This window comes from Xenopus laevis, chromosome 9_10L (genome assembly GCF_017654675.1).
Source record: "Xenopus laevis strain J_2021 chromosome 9_10L, Xenopus_laevis_v10.1, whole genome shotgun sequence".
Classification (NCBI taxonomy): Eukaryota; Metazoa; Chordata; class Amphibia; order Anura; family Pipidae; genus Xenopus; species Xenopus laevis.
Genome location: NC_054387.1, coordinates 131,281,765 through 131,304,644, shown reverse-complemented (window position 1 = coordinate 131,304,644; position 22,880 = coordinate 131,281,765). Strand labels below are relative to the sequence as shown.

The 22,880-nt window shown below is 39.3% G+C and overlaps 1 protein-coding gene across 1 annotated transcript in view; it reads right to left on the bottom strand.

Moving 5' to 3' along the window:
- The window catches only part of LOC121398113, a 43,298-nt gene extending 21,050 nt beyond the window's left edge, over positions 1-22,248 (bottom strand). The window contains exons 1-11 of the mRNA XM_041576699.1: positions 22,158-22,248; positions 18,446-18,728; positions 17,933-18,130; positions 15,041-15,178; positions 13,445-13,549; positions 11,418-11,468; positions 9,659-9,715; positions 9,326-9,412; positions 7,381-7,480; positions 7,150-7,283; positions 910-963 (exon numbers count right to left, since the gene is read on the bottom strand). Of these exons, the coding sequence (XP_041432633.1) occupies positions 910-963; positions 7,150-7,283; positions 7,381-7,480; positions 9,326-9,412; positions 9,659-9,715; positions 11,418-11,468; positions 13,445-13,549; positions 15,041-15,178; positions 17,933-18,130; positions 18,446-18,728; positions 22,158-22,216 (1,266 nt within the window). The 5' untranslated portion in view covers positions 22,217-22,248. The remainder of the gene's footprint in view (positions 1-909; positions 964-7,149; positions 7,284-7,380; positions 7,481-9,325; positions 9,413-9,658; positions 9,716-11,417; positions 11,469-13,444; positions 13,550-15,040; positions 15,179-17,932; positions 18,131-18,445; positions 18,729-22,157) is intronic.
- Positions 22,249-22,880: the final 632 nt, after the last annotated feature.

The window sequence follows — 22,880 nt, the reverse complement described above, 5'->3', positions numbered from 1 at the left end:
AGAAGGAAAGGTCCAAGCCAGTTTATTGCCAACATATTAGCCACAATAGTGCAAGTTAGAACACTATTTTTATTCTGCAGAATGCTTTACCATGCCTGAGTAAACAGCTCTAGACACTGTCTCTGTTTGTTTAGGATAGCAGCTGCCATTTAACATTGGTGTGACATCACTTCCTGCCTGAGTTTCTCCCTGCTCACATACAGCTCTGAGCTCAGATTACAGCAGGGTTGGGAGGAGGGAGGGGGAGAGAGGAGCAAACTGAGCATGCTCAAGCCCTGCCCTGGAGGTTTAAGCTGAAAACAGGAAGTCTGATACAGAAGCCCATGAGTACACAATAGAAGGAAAGAAATGTGCTGTTTCTTTTGACAGAGGACTCAGAGCAGCTTTACATTGAGGGTTTACTGGTGTATTTATATAGACTTTTCTGATAAAGCTTACTTACTTTTAACCTTTACTCCTCCTTTAAGTCCTACCCCTTTAGAAGCCAATATTTTGAACTGAAAAGATCTAAAGAGATCAAATAGTTTGTCTGCAAGTTTGGATTTCAGTTGAGCAGTTCTGGATACCTAGCTGGCCATACTGACATGAAAGAGTAATTGCATGTCTCAGCCCATTCATGTCCCTGAATCAGTAAAGCCTCTCATTTTTAGTTATGGCTGTACTATATGTGTAGTGTGAGGCATGGGAATACTTTCTTTTTTTACCAAGGCTGTCATTGCATGTCTGGAATCCTTTTAGCCCTTCTCACCCAAAACACTATGGTTTCTCTGTTTCAGTGATTTCTAGTAGACATCACACTATCCCATATAATATAGAGTAAGGGTTGAATTGCCCATTAAAATATTTGAGTGGTATTCGAAAGTTCACTTACATATGTTCACATAGGAGTTAGAAAAGTATAACACTTACCTGGAATGGGGAGGCAAAGCTGTACTCTGTTCTCTGCAGAACGTTCACAGCACTCTGTAAAGAAATGAATAGTAAATAACAGGATTTATGCCTTTAGTTGTGCCGTGTTGTAATTAGCTTGTGTGGAGTATATTTATTGATGGTATTGAGATTCTGCAGGAGAGGGTTACATTGTGCTTCTGCTAAAGCATTGGTGAGGGAACTTTTCATAGTGATTTGACCAAGTTGTAGGGGGATGAGCTGTCAGGTCATTCAGCTCTCAATAATTTTTCACTGACTTTGAAAACCAACAGACTTAATAATTAAACCAACTGATAAAGGGGGTGCTGTGGTAATAATGGACCCCACAGATTACATAAAAGAAGCCAATAGACAATAGACAACACTAAGGGGCTTATTTACTTAGTTCGAGTGTAGGAATAAAATAAAAAAAAACTTTGAATTTCGAATGATTTTTTTGGCTACTTCAACCATCGAATTGGCTACTTCGACCTTCGACTACGGCTTCGAATCGAACTAAAAATCGTTCGACTATTCGACCATTCGATAGTCGAAGTACTGTCTCTTTAAAAAAACTTCGACCCCCTACTTCGGCAAAGTAAAACCTACCGAGGTGCAATGTTAGCCTATGGGGAAGGTTCCCATAGGCTTAAGCTTTTTTTGGTTGTAGAAAAATTGTTCGATCAATGGATTAAAATCGATCGATGGATTAAAATCATTCGATCGATGGATTAAAATCGTTCGATCGATGGATTAAAATCGTTCGATCGATGGATTAAAATCGTTCGAATCGTTCGATCGATCGATTAAAATCGTTCGAATCGTTCGATCGATGGATTAAAATCCTTTGAATCGTTCGATTCGAAGGATTTAATAGTTCGATCGAACAATTTTCGTTCGATCATTCGATCTAACTAATTGCGGTAATTAACCCTCGATATTTAACCCTAGGTAAATGTGCCCCCACATGTTGTAAAAGACTGAGGACCCAACTCATAAATATAAGAAGGAATTAAAACAGATATCAATGGTCTTTCTACCCCGCAAACACACTTAATGGACTTGATACGAGTGAACCCCAGAATTGGTACCTTTTACATGTTACCCAAAATACATAAGGACGGAAACTCAGGGTGACCCATCCAATAGGTATTGGAACATTAACTGAGGGCATATCTGTCTCTGTATACCAACATCCCACATGAAGACGGTATTGCAGCCTGCCAGAACTTCCTAGAAAAAAATCTGCCCACAGTCCCAACTCTACAATTGATCAGATTTATACTGAAACACAACTACTTCTCATTAGGGGATGCCATATACCTCCAACTGATGGGAAGTGCTATGGGGAAGCAAAATGGCACCTCAGTATGTCAATCTGTTTATGGCCCAGTTAGAGGACAATTTCCTGGCTTCCAGCAACACCAGGCCCTTAACCTATTTACAGTATAGAATAGATGACATACTTATCATGTGGACAGCATCAGAAAAAGAACTAATGGCATTCTACCAAAGATTTAACCAATTCCACCCCAACATCAACCTTATTCTTAACCACTCTTACTCACACATCAAATTCCTGGATACAACCATCTACATCAAAAATGGAACCATACAAACATCCTTATCCCAAAAACCAACAGGCCACATATCTCATGTGGGACAGTTTTCATCTTCATCACATAAAAAAATCAATTGTGTTTAGCCAGGCTCTGAGATACAACTGAATTTGCTAAAACCTTGATGACAGAAATAAACATCTCCATTCCTTACAGAAAGCTTTTGTTAATCAGGGATCCCATCCGCAGGTTATTGATGATCAAATCCACAGAGCAACTCAAATACCCAGAGACACACTCTTGGATTACAAAGAAAAGACAGAAAACACCAGGGTACCTATTGTACTTACCTACAACCCACAACTGAACATTATTAGAAAAATAGCCAAAGACCTGCAACCCAAGCTCCATACAGATACCGACTAAAACAAATATTCCCAGAACTTCCCCTCTTGTCTTATAGACAATCACCTAATCTGAGGGAAATGATTGTCAGACGTCTCTTCCTAAAACAACTAAAGCAGCGACATTTCCTGCAACAGCAACAGATGTGAAACCTGCAAATACATCCCGTGCAAAGTTGCAATTCTGAATACACAAAAAGTCTTCACCATTCTGGACCACTAGTCGTGTGCTTCATCCAATGTGGTATATATGATTACATGTACTGGGTGCTCTACAGGAGGCAGATACATTGGTGAAACAGGACAAAAATTGCGCACAAGGATGAACCATCACAGACATAAAACCAACAGCAAATCATGTGATACACCAGTGGGGCAACACTTCTGCAGTCAAAATCACAGTCTTCAGGACATGCAGGTCTTAATTCTAAAAGGGAACTTTAAAACTGAACAGGAAAGGAAGATTTATGAATTCAAATGTATGGAGTTATTTAACACATTAAGACAGGGCCTTAATTTAGGGTCAGGTTTCATGTCTCACTATGTGATCTGACTGAATCCAGACTCCTGGACTATTTACAACCCACCCTAATTTATTGTATTATCTCTACAATTGATCTCTATCTCTCTGTAACTTCCTAATTTATTGCCCATGAATCCCTTTCACTGATCTAACAGTATACTGTATATGCTGTGCCTTTCTAGCTCTCATTTGTATTTTGCCTGAAAACATTTTTTATTGTTAGCCAATATAGGTATCACTTCTACAATTCAGGTATGGGACCTGTTATCCAGAATGCTCGGGACCTGGGGTTTTCTGGATAACGGATCTTTCCGTAATTTGGGTCTTCATGCCTTAAGTCTACTAGAAATTCATTTAAACATCAAGGGGCCGATTCACTAACTTCGAGTGAAGGATTCGAAGTAAAAAAACTTCGAATTTCGAAGTGTTTTCTGGGCTACTTCGACCATCGAATGGGCTACTTCGACCTTCGACTATGACTACGACTTCGAATCGAAGGATTCAAACTAAAAATCGTTCGACTTTTCGACTATTCGATAGTCAAAGTACTGTCTCTTTAAGAAAAAACTTCGACCCCCTAGTTCGCCATCTAAAAGCTACCGAACTCAATGTTAGCCTATGGGGAAGGTCCCCATAGGCTTTCCTAAATTTTTTTGATCGAAGGATATTCCTTCGATCGTTGGATTAAAATCCTTCAAATCGAACGATTCGAAGGATTTAATCGTTCGATCGAAGGAATAATCCTTCGATCACACTATCTGCGCTAAATCCTTCGACGTCGATATTCGAAGTCGAAGGATTATAATTCCCAGTCGAATATCGAGGGTTAATTAACCCTCGATATTCGACCCTTAGTGAATCGGCCCCTAAATAAACCCATAGGCTGGTTTTGCTTCTAATAAGGATTAATTATATCTTATTCAGGATCAAGTACAAGCTTCTGTTTTATTATTACAGAGAAAAAGGAAACCATTTTAAAAAATTTGGATTATTTGGATAAAATGGAGTCTATGGGAGACGGCCATTCCGTAATTCGGAGCTTTCTGGATATCGGCTTTCCGGATAAGGGATCCAATACCTGTACTTTTTGTATTTGTTGTTTTTTTATTTGTTATTTTCACAGATTTAGTAACAGCCTCTATCATTGGTATCATTGGAAAGCCAAAGTGGGCTTGATATCCAAGGTCTGAAGGATTACTGCTGGAAGTTAAATTACTAAGGTTTCATGGCCTGATGTACTATAGGCGAGATACTGTATTGTGCAATTTTGGCTAGCACAAAGTCTGTTCGAGTCATAGGTGGAGGAGCAGCACGTGTTGCATTTAGATTTTTCCATCACCAAAGTTCTGTGTGCTGCATAGCTTCAGGCCACCAGGGGGTTTTATCACTGTGGGAGGAGTGACATTAAGGTCGAGTTATCGAGTATACGGTGGACTTAACCAGGGTCGGACTGGGAGGCATGGGGCCCACCGGGCTACTGCCCCAGGGCCCCCCTCCAGCCGCCGCTGCCGCTCCGGAGTGCTGCAGAGGGCTAGTGCGCATGCTACCTTTGTGCGCATGCGCAGCCATTCTATTCTACCGCGACCCCAAAAAAAGTGGGGTCGCGCCGCCCCACTAAGTAGCGGTCTGGGCCGGCGGGGCCCACAAGAGCCCGAGGCCCATCGGGGTTTTTCCCGGTGTCCCGCCGGCCCAGTCCGACACTGAACATTTCCAAATATGCAAATAGTTGTAGTTGGATTTTTAGCTAACATGACTATCAAATGATCAAGAATCACTGCTAAACAAGATGGTGGGACGTCAGCCATGGGTTAGTTAGCAATGATGCATAAAATAATAAGAAATCTAATGTACTGATCCAAGGACAGGGTGATTAGCCCATAGGACAGGTTCTTTCTAATTAATATATGTTTCCTCTGTCATGTGAAGGTAGTTTAAGTGACAACAGCCTCTGAGCCACTAGATCTGTCTCTTGCAGTAGTAGTATGCTAGTAGTATGCTTTTTCACAAAGTCAAAAATGAGGGCTTGCTAAAAGAGTTCATGCCCTTGACACCCCACGAGATGATATCAAGCATTTCTCCTGAATGTTGTCAATTATATATTCATAATAATTTTAAAGCAGTGTTTGCTAGTGATGGGCGAATTTATTCGGCAGGCGCGAATTTGCGGCGAATTTGCGCGATTCGCCGCCAGAGAATAAATTCGCGAAACGCCCGCGAAAATTCGCCGGCGTCAAAAAATCGCCGGTGTCAAATTTTTTTTTTCGAAAAAACGGACGCCGGCGCGATTTCGCGAATTTTTGGCCGTTTCGCGAAGTTCGCGAATTTTTCGGCGAAACGGCGCAAATTCGCCCATCACTAGTGTTTGCTGGTTGGTGTTGTATACTGAAAGCATGTTGAAAGATGGAAACAAGAGGGGTGTAACTATTTCCCTTCCTATTTGAAGAACTAGGCAGTTCTCCATTCCCATAATAATTAGGTAGACTATTTCTAGGGTGAGATCAAATGGTTGAGAAACAGTATCCACTTGTATGGTTGTAGCTAAGTTACAGATAGAGAGCCAGGCAATGTGTGAATACCAGAAGATAGACTGTCCTCTCTTGTAGTGTCTGAAGATCTGCCCTCAGGAGGGAGAGATCCATGTTTACCTATTCTATTCTGAATGATAATGCGCATATGTTGTATCAGAAATGTGTTATGAGTAACAGTTACACTGCTTGGATATGAAATGCAGGTGGAGAGGCAGAATCGTGTTGTTTCTGTGGTGGCTTGGTGCTGCCATCTTGTTGGGTATTCTGGGAATTTGTGCCAGTTTAGAAACCCATGTCTTCTGTACCTGCCACTGGGTACAATCAGGATATCGGAGCACTTGTATGCTTAGCAAGTCATGCAGACCACACTTTGTTTTTTGTTTGTTTTTTTATTAAAGTCAGAATGTCAAAAACTCGTAAAATCCAAATTTTTAGTGGAAAAAAACCTCAAAATGTTTATTATACGCTGAGGACGGAAAAAGTCATAACCTGAAAATCCGGCATCTCAAACCTACCAAGGTTGTATATAAGTCAATGGAAGAGGTCCCTATCTTATTTGGAAGTTTCTTTAGTCTGCTCTGGAGTCGGCCCGTAAATCTGAAAAATGCTGGCTTTTGGGAAAAGGCCCAAAAAAACCATATGATTTGGGAAAAACAAAATCATATGATTTGGATTTTCGATTAAATTGTGCTTTTTTTTTTATAATAAATAAGGTTACATTGTGGATTCTATTTTGGTCAGACTTTTTTATTTAAAAAAATCTGATTTTGATAAATAACCCCCTTTGAATCATTAATCACCTCCTTTGAATCATTAATCTTTAGTTTAAGTTTGAGAAGAAATACAAACACAGGAAGTCCAAAATCCACCAGTCCCCAGTGCTACACTGTAGTACTATGACTTACCAGGGGCGCGCCGCCAATGAGGCAAGCTGAGCCGCTCGCCTCAGGCGGCAGCGCCTGAAAGGATTCCAGGGGCGGCAAAAAGCCGCTCCTGTACCTTTAAGAGCCAACTTTCCGGTTTTTGAACCGGAAATTCGGCTGTACTATTGCGAGAGAGCGCAATTGCGCTCTCCGCAATAGTGTTTCTGCCTCCCCTCCCGACACGTAAGTTGGTGAGGGGGGCGGCATTGCAGGAGCCGCCTTACTGTAATTTATCACCTAAATTCATAGGTTGACAATGGTTACATTTGACGAATTGAAAGAGCCACATGTAATGATACAGACCTTTACTATCCCAGCCAGTTGACCACAAGTCACTTTTTCTCCTTTATTATCCATTTTGATGTGGAGATGAATGTCTCTCACCAGGTTGAATATGTAGATTTCAAAGAGATGCTTGAAATCATCCTCCATATTTACTATAGAGATGGGGAGAAATAATGATTTAAAGTAGTAATTGAGTTGATTGTGGTTTATGGAAATAAGAAAGGAACAGTTTCAAGAGTTTGTTGTTACCTGACAATTTCCTCCGTCTCCCTTTGTGGGGCAGATATGAGCAGTCTGCTAATGGCTCTTTCAGGGTCTCCAAAACCAATTTATACAAAGACGGATTATACTGCAAAACAGAAAGGTTGATAAGGTAAGAGTTGAAGATTTATGTTTCATTCATTTTTTTACTTATAAAATATGCTTGTATTTATTTATTGTATTGATTTATTTATTTTTAAGGAAATGTATACAAAGTTTTTGAGCAACAATGGTGCAACCTTGTCTACTTTCTGGAAGTGTTCCCTTAGAGCTAAAGCATTTTAAACCTCCCTTTAGAATACTCCTCGCTTGACATTAGTCATCTGCATTTCTTTCTCTTGAATGGTGAAATCCTTTGGAGGTAAGCAGTAGTACTGTAGTCCCAAAAAACATACATAGTTAGTTACATAGTTAAATTGGGTTGAAAAAAGACAAAGTCCATCAAGTTCAACCCCTCCAAATGAAAACCCAGCATCCATACATACACCCCTCCCTACTTTTAATTAAATTCTATATACCCATATCTATACTAACTATAGAGCTTCGTATCACAATAGCCTTTGATATTATGTCTGTCCAAAAAATCATCCAAGTCCCTCTTATAGTCATTAACTGAATCAGCATCACAACATCACCCGGCAGTGCATTCCCCAACCTCACTGTCCTGACTGTGATGAACCCCCTACTCTGTTCCTCTAAATGAAACTTCTTTTCTTCTAGTCTGAAGGGGAGGCCTCTGGTACGGTGATCCACTTTATGGGTAAAAAACACTCTACTTTACACACTTTTTGCACTCAATATCTGCTTCCTACAGATTTAAACACATTTATGTTTGTAAAGATTCTCATCCAGGTCATGGTATATCTGTAGAAATAAGTCAAATCAACGGGACTTGCTGTGTCATCCAACTGGCTTTCTCAATTCAGAATGACTTGTAAATAAGATCTTTCTTGAATAAATACCCTGGAACGTTACTCCAATCAGCATAATCTGTTTATCATAATCCACAATGATGTCATGAAGTTGGGTGTTGATTGTATCAGCATGATTGGAGCTTTGAGGTGTTGTTAAACCTTCCAGGGAGAGGGGCCAAAACAGCATTGTATGTGGCAGACAATAGATGTCGTACCCCCCACCTCTATTCAGACTTGGTTTTTCAGTTTTTACATAGTGACATTCCTCAGGTTCTAGCATCATTTAATTATTCATGAAAATATGCCTGATCTTTTTTACAAGTTATTCTGAATTGACAAAGTCAGTTGGATGACTGGTGAAACGTCTTCAAGAAAAGACACAGCAAGTCCGATTGATTTGACTTATTTCTACAGATTTATCTGCAAGTCTAAATGAAAAGGTTCAACCAAGATTAAAAGAAATCCCAAAAAGAACGTTGAAGGGGCAGATTTATCAAGGGTCGAATTTCGAAGTGGAAAATACTTCGAAATTCGACCATCTAATTGAATATTACAAAATTCGAAGTCGAATTCGTAGAATTTTTTGCATCGTAAGATCTTACTTCATATCGTACGATTCAAGCTATTTTATCATACAATCGTATGATTTTCCTTCTAGATACAAAAAACATAGAAATATGCTCTGGAAGGCCCCCATAGGCTAACATAGCACTTCGGCAGGTTTAAGTTGGCGAAGTTTTTTTAAAGAGACGGTACTTCGATTATCGAATTGTCGAATAGTTGAACAATTTTACTTTGAATCTAAGTCGAAGTCATAGTAGCCTATTCCATGGTCGAAGTATCCAAAAATTACTTAGAATTTGGAATTTTTTAACTTAGAAAATTCCATCGATTTCACTTCGACCCTTGATAAATCTGCCCCTACGAGTGAGGTTAAAAGCATTCTCATTGTAAATACCGTTCTTGACGTCAAGCTAGTAAAGGAACAGAAGATCAAGGAGTTGAATGTAACTCCATACCTTAGTCTCATGAATAATGTAACTCCACAAGTCTTCTTTTCCGCAAACCTTTACATCTTTTCTGCTTGGCCTAAGGATATCCAGGTGCTGTAATATAAAACAGTATAATTATTGGAATAAAAACAATGGTGCAGGGGTTTTTCCGAAGATCATTGAAAGGCTTGGTCTAAAATAAATGCTTCTAGAGAAAGAAAATACAGATAAAGTTGGTTAATAGCCTCACATATCAGTGACCCAAATGGAGGGATTTATTTGAAGAATTCAGTAGTCTTTTGTTTTTGTTTTGTTATTGTGTTTACAGTGGACTGACTCATATTACATTTTATGACTTACCTGTAAGGGTTCGAGCTCAAAGGATGTTCCAACACATTTCGCAACATGGAAATACATCTGTAAACAGAAACTACACAACTGTAGCTGGAATGTTTCTCAATAGCTTCAAGATGAATAGTCGGTTCAATTTAAAATTCTCTGAAATTCAAGTGGATTTTTTCAATGATTTGCGTTCAGATTTTTTTGTAATGTCTTTTACTATTTCTGATACTCGATGTTTTAGCTGAGAGCTCACTCATGAGTAATTGGCTGCACATTTTAAAATTGGGTGGGGGGCAAATTGACCAGCATCCACTGTTTCCCAGAAGATTGTGATATTCAAATTCAATTAGAACTTCAAACACCTTTATCAGGAAATTTTTCAGAAAAGTCACAGACTAGCTATAATTATTTCTTGGGATAGAGATGAACACCTGGTTGGATGGGTTCAGTTATAAAGTCACTTATACAATTAGGGGGTTACCTGTATTTATTAAAGTCCAAATGCAAAAAACCTGTGGTTCAATCCGAAAAAGTTTTTTCCAGATCCAATTTTTCAGTGACTTTTTAATCATAAATAAGGGTAAATCTTGTATTCTAGTTGGGTTGGTCTTTTTTTATTTAAAACATCAGAAAAATTCGGATATTGATAAATGAAATGAAGAACTTGCCAATATATAAACGTCTCAGATACTACAAAATACACTATTGTAATATGGTAATAACAACAATAATAATAATAATCACAAAGACTACACTTTTTGTAAGCCCTCCCCTTCATGCTGTTCCAACTGACAAAATAATCATTTACAATTCTATACTTACTTTGTAAAAGAATTCCATTTAGGGGCAGATTTACAAAGGTTCGAATGGTTTTAAAATTTTTGGTCAAATTCAAATTTTATACCACCAACTTGAATTTGAATGTAAGATTTATCGCACCTCAACCCTAGAAACCGTTCTAATTCAACTAAAAGTTTATTTTAAAGAGACAGTACTTCTACTATCGAATAGTCGAATAGTCGAACGATTTTTAGTCCGAATCGTTCGATTTGAAGTCTAAGTCGTAGTGGAAGGTCGAAGTAGTCAATTTGATGGTCGAAGTAGTCAAAAAAAACTTTGAAATTTTAAGTTTTTTTCATTCGAATCCTTCACTCGAGCTTAGTAAATGTGCTCCTAAATTAAAAAAAAAACCCTTGAAGTTAAGCTTAGGGGCCCATTCACTAAGTTCGAGTGAAGGAATAGAAGGAAAAAAGCTCGAATTTCGATGTTTTTTGTGCTCCTCGACTATCGAATTGGCGTAAATTCGCCTGAGTAGAATGATTCGAATAGATTGAGCGCAAAAACGCTGCGACTATTCGCCCATTCAATAGTCGAAGTACTGTCTCTTTTAAAAATACTTTGACTGCCTACTTCGCCACCTAAAACCTACCGAATTGCTTTAAGAGCCTCTGGCCCGATGCTTCCAAGCTGTATCCGGAATGACTTCTCTTAACTTGGGGATCAGATATGAGTGTTATAAAAGAGTTTATCTACATTATCAACACTGGCTACAAACATATTCATCCCCTGACTCCTTTACCTGGCTGACATATGTAGATTTACATTTTTTGAGTGGGACATGCTTTGAGCTGCTTGGAACTGGAGCACTGGAGAATAATGCCGAAGCAAACACACAAGCAGCAACTACATTTGGGGAAAAAAAACAGCAAATGGCCAAATTCAAAATCTTTCCCACCCACCCCCATTTCATGTCGAAAGCATTTCAGCATATTCTTACCTCAAAATAATCCAATACTGTTGTTTTTAGTACTGAGTCAACAATAAAGATCTGTAAAATATCATCAGGAGAGCAATAAGCACAGAATAGTATGATGTCTATAAGAGTTTAATATACATATGTCTTCCTTTAAAGGAGAAGGAAAGGTTAAAACTTAGTAAGCCTTATCAGAAAGGTCCATCTAAATATACCAGTAAACCCCCAAAGTAATGCTGCTTTGAGTCCCCTGTCAAAAGAAACAGCACATTTCTTTCCTTCTATTGTGTACTCATGGGCTTCTGTACCAACTTCCTGTTTTCAGTTTAAACCTCATTGCCCTGGGCAAGAGCATGCTCAGTTTGCTCCTCTTCCCACCCCCCCACCCCCTTCTCTACTGTAATCTGAGCCCAGAGCAGGGAGAGACTCAGGCAGGAAGTGATGTCACACCATGTTAATACTGCAGCTCCTATTCTAAACAAATCGAGAGTTTCTAGAGCTTTTTACTCAGGTATGGTAAAACATTCTACAGAATAAATATAGCATTCTAGCTTGCACTATTGCAGCTAATCTATTGGCAATAAAATGCCTCCGTAGCTTTCCTTCTCCTTTAATTACCCAAGAGGTATAGGTGATGAACTCCGTAAAGCTGTAGGAAACCTTACCAGAACCCTGTTTGTTTTCCGCAGTATGAATGTGCTCACCTTGGCCTTCCTACCCACCTAATCATGCCTCATAATGACATTGTGTATGTAATGACCCCTTCCACCCATGACTTACTTAAAGACACCAAGCCTGTTGGTTAGTGCTTGTCTATTGAGTAGTCTGGGATACTTCTCTGGATTGCTTGTCCATTTAAGACCTTGTATGAACCAGACAATTACCCTTCCTGATCTTCAGCCTGACTTGTTCTGCCTGCCTTGACCTTGGACCTGTCTGACCTGGCCTCTGCTTAAACCCCAAGATTTTCTCTTTATTAGACCGGTCTCTTTCCATCTACGTAATTGGCTTTCTGTTTGAACATCAGGCAAGTTTTGTGTTGCTGTGAGATGTTTGTGGGTCATTTCCTAATGTACAAAATAGGAGGTGTGGAAGCACTCTAAAGGCTAAGTAATAGTATATTTAAGTATAATGGAAGTGCTAGTTTTAATGCACATTGCCTAGTCCCCTGTCTCAAAAGTTTATAAAACAGGGGTTTTTAGTTACAAAGTTATGATCATAAAGTTGACTAATGGGGCCCTATACTTTTAAAAATGGGCGTTGGTTTGGACAATTCCTCTCCCTTAAAAGCCACATACTGGCGGGGGAGGATAGATCCTTTACACTGAAACCAAGGTTCAACAGACACTGATTACAGATAATGCTACTATGCAGTAAGACTTTTTATACTATGGCCGAAAGGCAAACAAGTTAGGGACCACCATATGGGTTTTACCTTGACGTGGTATGGTGGCTTTTCAACTCTATGATCATAACTTTGTAACTAAAAATCCCTATTTTGTAAACTTACTTTTGAGACAGGGGACTAGGGAATGTGCAATAAAACTAGCACTTCCATTATATTTAAATATACTATTACTTAGCCTTTAGAGTGCTTCAACACCCCTATTTTGTACATTGGGTCATTTCCTACACTTGGTCAGCTCAGCATAACATGGGCACATGCAAGATGCCTTTTATCTACGATACACTAGAGTAGGGATCCCCAACCTTTTGAACCCGTGAGCAACATTCAGAAGAAAAAGGAGTTGGGGAGCAACACAAGCATGAAAAATGTTCTTGGGTGCCAAATAATGGCTGTGATTGGCCATTTGGTAGCCCCTATGTGGATTGTCAACCTACATTGAGGCTCTGTTTGACAGTGCACCTGGTTTTTATACAACCAAAAGTCTAGAATTCAAAAATAAGCACCTGCTTTGAGGCCACTGGGAGCAACATCCAAGGGGTTGGAGAGCAACATGTTACTCACGAGCTACTGGTTGGGGACCACTGCACTAGACAAATAGTCAAATACCACATACATATAACATAGAGTTACTCCTATGACTTACCCGATATGAGCTAAGTGCTGCTGATATAGCAGAGAGCCTTATCCCAGTGTCACCCAATGACTCAAATTCCAGTGAGTCTTCTGTGTCCAGGACAAACACTGCCATCTGTGAAAAGAATACAACTCATGGTCATAGCATTAACAATAACACATACATTTGTGTGAGCACAGTGACAAATATCAGTCAATCAGCAATTAGCTATGATCAGCCTCCTAGTGGGAGAATAATGAAAACTATCCTCAGGAGCCACTCAGTTTGTGACAATAATGTTTTATAACATAGACAAGCCATTAGTATCTGGTAAAATATATCCTTATAAAAAGCGTAGTGATGTCATCATTTATAATTGGAGCTTAGTAATATAATGTGTCACATGACTCACTGAAACGTCTGTATTGTAACAAATTATGTACCCCCTGTTGTAAAATATGAGGATATTAGAAGTCAACTTGGAGTTCCAAGACCTGTATATAAGCACTCGGCCTGCAGCCTTTATGCCTTCATGGAATTAGTCAGTGACTAATATCCTTATCATTTACATTAGGGGGTACATTATCCCTTATAATACATGAGTGATACTCAGAGTTCCCTGTATAACTCAGCCTGCAGCCTTGTGCCTTTATATGGTCACAGAACAACCCCTCAGTGACTTCTAATATCCTTATCATTTACAGTAGGGGGTACATTATCCCTTATAATACATGAGTGATACTCAGAGTTCCCTGTATAACTCAGCCTGCAGCCTTGTGCCTTTATATGGTCACAGAACAACCCCTCAGTGACTTCTAATATCCTTATCATTTACAGTAGGGGGTACATTATCCCTTATAATACATGAGGGATACTCAGAGTTCCCTGTATAACTCAGCCTGCAGCCTTGTGTCTTTATATGGTCACAGAACCCCTCAGTGACTTCTAATATCCTTATCATTTACAGTAGGGGGTACATTATCCCTTATAATACATGAGTGATACTCAGTTCCCTGTATAACTCAGCCTGCAGCCGTGTGCCTTTATATGGTCACAGAACAACCCCTCAGTGACTTCTAATATCCTTATCATTTACAGTAGGGGGTACATTATCCCTTATAATACATGAGTGATACTCGGAGTTCCCTGTATAACTCAGCCTGTAGCCTTGTGCCTTTATATGGTCACAGAACAACCCCTCAGTGACTTCTAATATCCTTATCATTTACAGTAGGGGGTACATTATCCCTTATAATACATGAGTGATACTCAGAGTTCCCTGTATAACTCAGCCTGCAGCCTTGTGCCTTTATATGGTCACAGAACAACCCCTCAGTGACTTCTAATATCCTTATCATTTACAGTAGGGGGTACATTATCCCTTATAATACATGAGTGATACTCAGAGTTCCCTGTATAACTCAGCCTGCAGCCCTGTGCCTTTATATGGTCACAGAACAATCCCTCAGTGACTTCTAATATCCTTATCATTTACAGTAGGGGGTACATTATCCCTTATAATACATGAGTGATACTCAGAGTTCCCTGTATAACTCAGCCTGCAGCCTTGTGCCTTTATATGACCAGGATCAAAGCTGGGGCAATTATAATTGATGTTATTCTCACCTTTTCTCCACAATGATCTAGAATGAAGGGCTTGCTCCAGATCCAGATCCCCTTGGCCATACTGGTTATTCCAGCTCTCCATTCAAACCTACTAATTGGCTCATTGTGTGACCCCGGGTTTATTAGCTGACCCTTCTCCTTAATTAAAAAATAAAATGTGTTACAGGACCAATGATGTCAGTAATTCTAAACCAAATAAAGGGAAGATATATTCTTTATTTAAATTGAAAGAGAATGTTATCCAATATCCAATTATTTTCTACAATTATTTGCTACATAGACTACATAATCAGAGTTTATGTTATACACATACTGATATTTGTCATCATTTACACAACCCAATGTTTATTATTATTAATAATAATAATTAATAATAATAATAATAAATCAAGTCTACTCTGCTGTTTGTCCCTTCTCTTCAGGTAAGTTTCACTAAATTAGAAGTCAACAATCTCTTCCTAAGCGATTCCAATCTACAAAGTACTTTTCTTTAAAACCGGATTGCTGTGTTCCTCCAGAAACAAAGTTTCACGAGATCGGGGAAAACAGAAACGATTATATAGTGTAGTATCTCAGTGTAAGGGGCACATTTACCTAGGGTCGAATATCGAGGGTTAATTAACGCTCGATATTCGACTGTCGAAGTAAAATCCTTCGACTTTGAATATTGAAGTCGAAGGATTTACCTCTATTCCTACGATCGAACGATCTAAGGAATAATCGTTTGAACGATTCTAAGGATTTTAATCCATCGATCGAAGGATATTCCTTCGATCAGGAAATTGTTAGGAAGCCTATGGGGACCTTCCCCATAGGCTAATATTGGCCTCGGTAGGTTTTAGGTGGCGAACTAGGGGGTCGAAGAATTTTTTAAAGAGACAGTACTTCGACTATCGAATGGTCGAATAGTTGAATGATTTTTAGTTCGTATCGTTCAATTCGAAGGTCGTAGTCGAAGTAACCCATTCGATGGTCGAAGTAGCCATATTCAACCATTCGAAATTCGAACTTTTTTTCCTCTATTCCTTCACTCGAACTAAGTAAATGGGCCCCAATAAGTATCTCACCCTTAAAAAAAACAAAAAACTTTTTCATAAATAAATAATAAAACACACTCACAAATGAGTTCTTGATAAATCGCATAAAAAAGGACGCCGAGGAGCCATAGCGACATTGGGGACTTACACTGAAACTTTTTATGCGATTTATCAAGAACTCGTTTGTGAGTGTGTTTTATTATTTATATATTAAAAAGTTTTTAGGCGTTTCTGCACACGCTGTTTTTCTCTTCACCCAAGTAACGAAGGAGGAGTTCAAGTACGGAAATGAGCTCACATTTGTTTATGCCTATTTCAACTCACGTCTTGTGAGTATTCTATACCACTGGAGACATTAGGAATTCAGAGCTTTGCTGCTATTTTCCATTTAACCCATTCACAAGTTACGTGTCTAAAGAAGTTTTGCATTTGGGGACTTTGGACAATTGGAGTAGGTGTTAAATGTCACCACACTATAAATAGGCAACACGTATAGATAACACGTGCATGCCAGAGGTTAATTGAGAGGTGTGGAGTGTTTTTTCACAAGGTGTTAAATAATTAAGGCACTTAAAGGGATACTGTCATGGGAAAAAAACATTTTTTTCAAAATGAATCAGTTAATAGTGCTGGTCCAGCAGAATTCTGCACTGAAATCCATTTCTCAAAAGAGCAAACAGGTTTTTTTATATTCAATTTTGAAATCTGTCATTGGGCTAGACATATTGTCAATTTCCCAGCTGCCCCAAGTCATGTGACTTGTGCTCTGATAAACTTCAATCACTCTTTACTGCTGTACTGCAAGTTGGAGTGATATCACCCCCTCCCTTTCCCCCCCCAGCAGCCAAACAAAAGAACAATGGGAAGGTAACCAGATAACGGCTCCCTAAAGCTGGCCATAGATGCAAAGATCCGATTGTACGAATCATCGTACGATCGGACTTTCCAATCTCCCGACCCACCACTAACCATTCAGATCAAAGTCTTACCAGTCAGATTAGTTAAAGAACAGATTCTGCCCCTGACAGCAATCGTACGATATCTATGTCCAACCAAAGCTGGTGACAGTCTCCCACTGAAAATCGTACGATCGGCAATACACGCAGAGATATTATCGGCAGCCGACAGAAATTTTCTAACCTGTCCGATCGACCAAACGACCGATCTCCGCCGGACGAAAAATGTCAGGACTCTCCACACACGGTCTGAATATCGTACGAATCCTCGATTCGTACGATCAGATCTTTGCGTCTATGGCCAGCTTAACACAAGATAACAGCTGCCTGGTAGATCTAAGAACAACACTCAATAGTAAAATCCAGGTCCCACTGAGACACATTCAGTTACATTGAGAAGGAAAAACAGCAGCCTGCCAGAAAGCATTTCTCTCCTAAAGTGCAGGCACAAGTCACATGACCGGGGGCAGCTGGGAAATTGAAAAAATGTCTAGCCCCATGTCAGGTTTCAAAATGGAATATAAAAAAATCTGTTTGCTCTTTTGAGAAATGGATTTCAGTGCAGAATTCTGCTGGAGTAGCACTATTAACTGATGTGTTTTGAAAAAAACATGTTTTCCGATGACAGGATCCCTTTAACTTACAAAGGGTGAGATACTTTCACAATGAGATACTACACTATATAATCTTTTCTGTTTTCCCCGTCCTCGTGAAACTTTGTTTCTGGAGGAACACAGCAATCCGGTTTTAAAGAAAAGAATTTTGATCAGGCAGAGGAGAGCCTAAGATTTGCTGGACTTTGGGGATACCTAATCTTCCTGGGACTCAAGCTTATATATTTCTCTCAATGTACAAGGTAGTCAATACAAGTCCGTGATTAAGGCAATGGAGTAAATTACCTGGCAGGACAAAGTCCTCAGGATACAGTTTATAAGCGATGATTTACTCTGTTGTTTCTCTCCGATCACGCATATTAGGCACACGGGATAATCCATGATATTGCTGTTCATGAAGCATCTGTGTATGGCGGCTTCATCTACCTGGAGGTGACCAAATTCATCTGTGCGTACTAACTGAATGGCACAGACGGGGCTCTCCTTAAATGATGGGGGAAAACAGATGGGAAAAAATAATCCCTTAAATCATCCACCGCTCCTGTTAACACCATGTCTGACACCACAATCATCGACTTCTAAAAATGAATGGACAATTTCTTTGTGAACCCCTATAACATTCCAAGACTTGGCCTTCAACCTGTGGCACTCCAGCTGCTCCAAGACTAGAACATTCTATTGACGGCCAATGAATTCATGAAGTTGGTTTATAGTTTAGCAATAGCTGGAGAGCCCACAATGGTCACTGTGTTATCTAGACCAGTTCATAAAATCCAAAGCCATGTCTGAATGCCTTACCTTCTTGGCTTTCTCTTCTTTAGCCTCAAGTTGGACCCTTGCAACCAGATTTCTGAGTCTGTGGACAGGAATCAGCTGATCTTTGGGACAAACCTTCCTGCACTCAGGGCAGAGGCACCTCATTTGTTGTGAGGTGTCCCAGTAATTTGTGATGCACTCTCTGCAGAAGGTGTGCCCACAGGCGATGGAGACTGGGTCATTAAGCTCACTGCAGCACACGGAACATAAAAGTTCCTCCTCCAACTTCTGGAAGCTTGCTGGTTCCTCCTGTTGCATGATATCCCTAGAGACAATGGACTTATTTCATTCTGTAAATGTGCAACTATGTTAAGATGTGTAGAGAGACATATTGTGTAGAGAGATATACTGTATTAGCAAACAAAGAAGCAGTAAGTAACACACACACCGGGCATAGTCATAATGGCCTTACTAAGGGAATGGATGATATTGTATAGCATGACACCAGCAGTGCAACAAGAGTAAAGTCACATGGGCCCTTACAGAACAAGATAACAGACTTTTGGAACTTATTTGGACCTGCCTTACTGCTATTCCTGAGCTTTTGTGCCCTACCCTGCACATTTACAAATGTGATTGATAGAGGGTTGCACCTGTTTCTGTTCTTCAGTTTGCACAACATATTGGGGCACCAGGAAAGAGGGTCCTGGTGAAGTGCAAAAGGTTGCCAACACAATGCGCCTTCCATTAGCTCTAGTAATCCTCAACCCCCTTGCTCTGCCAGGGCTTCAGACCCTCCCTTACAGCAAGGCTTGATGGGTCCCCTCATCTCCAACTCCCCAGCCTGAAGGTCCAAATGGGCAAGGGTTATCAGACCTTCCTTCGTCTCACTGCTAGGGAGCCAAAACTTCTACCAGAGATATCTAAGCTGTATTGGGGTGGTTTACCTTTAAGTTAACTTTTAGTGTGTTATAGAATGGCTAATTTTAAGTCATTTTTCATTTTTTATAGTTTTTGTCTTATCTGCATTCTTCTTCTGACTGTTTCCAGCTTTTAAATGGTGGTCGCTGACCCGATCTAAAACAAATGCTCTATAAGGCTTCAAATGTATTGTTATTGCTACTTTCTATTACTCATCTTTCTATTTAGATCATCTCCAATTCATATTCCAGTCTCTTATTTTAATCAGGGCATGGTTGCTAGGGGAATTTGGACTCTAGCGACCATGCTGCTGAAACTGAATACAAACAAATAAAAAAAGGAAAACCTCAGAATATCACTTTTTACATCATACTAAACGTTAATTTAAAGATGAATATCCCCTTTAATTAATGTCCATGTTAAAGTCTAACTAAACAGGTAAACAACTATTTAACCTAAAACTTGTAGAGAAGAAACCTACGTATTGTAGTTCATGTTTTCCTTTAAACACCTTTTCCTGGGTTCTATTACAAGACATATACAACATTTAAATGTTGAGCATTAGTGGCCTTTAAAATGATAAAGTGGGGTGCAGTCACCTATTATAAGAACGAAGACATATTATGGTTCAAATGGTAAATACGAAAACTCACAAATTCAAGTTGGGAATAATTCAAACTCGAATTCGAGATTTATCATACTTCGACCCAGGAAACAACTGCAATTCGATAGTACGCCATCTAAAACCTGCCGAGTTCATGTAGGAGTCAATGGCAGAGGTCCAGTGATCCATTTGAAGATGTTAATAGCCATCCTGACATTCAAGTTTTTTCGGGGAAAAACACATTTCAAGTTCCTTCTACTTAGATTCAAATTTGATTCGGGTTTTTGGATCGGTAATATTCTTTCGAGTTTTAGACATTCGAGTTTTTCTGAAATAAGATGCTGTTCGAGTTTCGAGGTCAAAAAAACTCGACCTTTGATAAATATGCCCCCATATGTAATTAAAATGTACTAGGTTTGCCCAGCAGCAGTATCCCATAGTAACCAATAGGGTGTTTGCTTTTAAACAGGTGACCAGTAAATGCTATCTGTTGATTGGCTGCTATGGGTTACTGCACCCGGGCAATTATAGTCCCTTTTATTACATAATGCCCTTTGTGCATTAAACTAATAAAAATGCCTTACCCTTTAAACAAAACAGGGATTGTTTGTCCATATCTTGCAATATATTTAAGCTGAACAACTACGTCAAAGTCATCCCATATCTGGCCAGTCCTATGCTCAACTTTCATCTGATTCATTAAGAATTCTATTGCTTCATTGTACATCATCTTAACCTTTATTGTAATGTGTAGTGTTTAAAGGTAAGGACATGTTTTGACGTTTTTTAATAAAACATCTTAAAGGGTCATTTTCCGTAAAAGGGATACTGTCATGGGGAAAAAATTTTTTTTTCCAAAATGAATCAGTTAATAGTGCTGCTCCAGCAGAATTCTGCACTGAAATCCATTTCTCAAAAGAATAAACAGATTTTTTTATATTCAATTTTGAAATCTGACATGGGGCTAGACATTTTGTCAATTTCCCAGCTGCCCCAAGTCATGTGACTTGTGCCTGCACTTTAGGAAAGAAATGCTTTCTGGCAGGCTGCTGTTTTTCCTTCTCAATGTAACTGAATGTGTCTCAGTGGGACATGGGTTTTTACTATTGAGTGTTGTTCTTAGATCTACCAGGCAGCTGTTATCTTGTGTTAGGGAGCTGTTATCTGGTTACCTTCCCATTGTTCTTTTGTTTGGCTGCTGGGGGGGGAAACGGGAGCGGGGTGATATCACTCCAACTTGCAGTACAGCAGTAAAGAGTGATTGAAGTTTATCAGAGCACAAGTCACATGACTTGGGGCAGCTGGAAAAGTGACAATATGTCTAGCCCCATGTCAGATTTCAAAATTGAATATAAAAAAATCTGTTTGCTCTTTTGAGAATTTTTTTTCCCATGACAGTATCCCTTTAAGTTATAGAATGGGTAGGGTATATGCCTTGCCCTCATACCCCTTATGAATACAGCAGGCAGCACTGTATTCATGAAGGTCAGGCTTCTATGCTTCATTTTGGAGTGCAAGTACTTGCAGCAATTATTCTATGTGCAGGGGGAAGTACAAGGTGGAAAAACATGGTGGAGAGAGAGAGAGAAATACAAGCTTGGACAATCAAGCCGCAGAATAGAAATACTCAGGGACAAATACCTCTATTGTGGAGGCCCATTTATTAAAGGTCACATTTTAGTGGTTTTAGAGGTTTTTTTAAACCACAGCTAAACTCACTTTCTCTAAAATCACGAATGTTCCAAAAAACCTCTAAAAGTCTGAATCAATTAAAAATGGTCCCATAGGATCAGCGCAGCTCCCATTGACTTCTATAGGACATTTTTCTATTCGATTTTTTTTTTGGTTTAGTTTTTACACTTAATAAATCTTGAATTTTTAGAGCTTTTAAGAAATATAGAAAAATGCTTGAAAATGCAAACTGCCACATAGTGGGTCCCTCCAGAAAAACATTCAGAGCCACCAGTACTGCCAATAACCTGAACTCTCAGCTCCAGGGGGCCCCACAGGGGTCTGCTGTATGGTAGTTATGGCACTGCTGCTACATTTTTGAGTGATGATATTATCATTATTTTATATATGAACATAAACAGGAAGTTGTGTGGGGCAATTTCTGACAGTTGCAGCCCTGAGACGGCTAGAACGAAAGAAATTGTGTAACGTTATACCGGGGAAAGCAAAAAGGAGAACAATTATCATACAGTAAAGACAAAGCGTCCTCAAACTTACTCCGGTCTGCTGTTTCCCACCAAAGATTTCAATGGAAGTAAGAGAGACAATCCTCGCATGGATCCATTAGTAAAGCAAAGCCACACCTTTGTCTCTGAGAAACGAAACTGCAAGCTGATCCTGGACTTTGGCAAGGCTTGCCATCTGACTCCTTTAAAGGGGAATGTCAACCTATCAATGCAAAACAAATTCAGGAAGTAACCCCATACTGTTTGTTTATCATGTAGGAAAAATATCAATTCTCCCATTTACATAATGTTCCCCATTTTGGATACCCATTAAGCAAAGGTTGGTAGGATTAGAGATTTCCAATGCCAGGGTTTTACTGTCCTTGCTGCTCCCAGGCAATATCCTATTAGTGAATTTTAATATTTTAGCTTCGGACCTGTTAATATTGATAGTAAACCAATACCTGAACCCTTCGTTATGGTCATATCAGACAGTATATTAATTACCCAAAACACCTTATCCCAGAACAATTTCAGTTTTTTACAATTCCACCAGATGTGTAACATAGATCCTATTTCCTCATTACATAAGGCAGATGGGACATGATATATTTTTTTGAAGTATCTCAAGATCTCAGGACATCTGTACCATCCAAATATAATTTTAAAATTGGTTTCTTGAAACTTAAAGCTATAGAGAATTTATGGGTAAGAAAGAAACAGGGTTTGCAGTGTTCATTGGTATATGTAGTCCTTAATTCTTTCTCCCATTTGG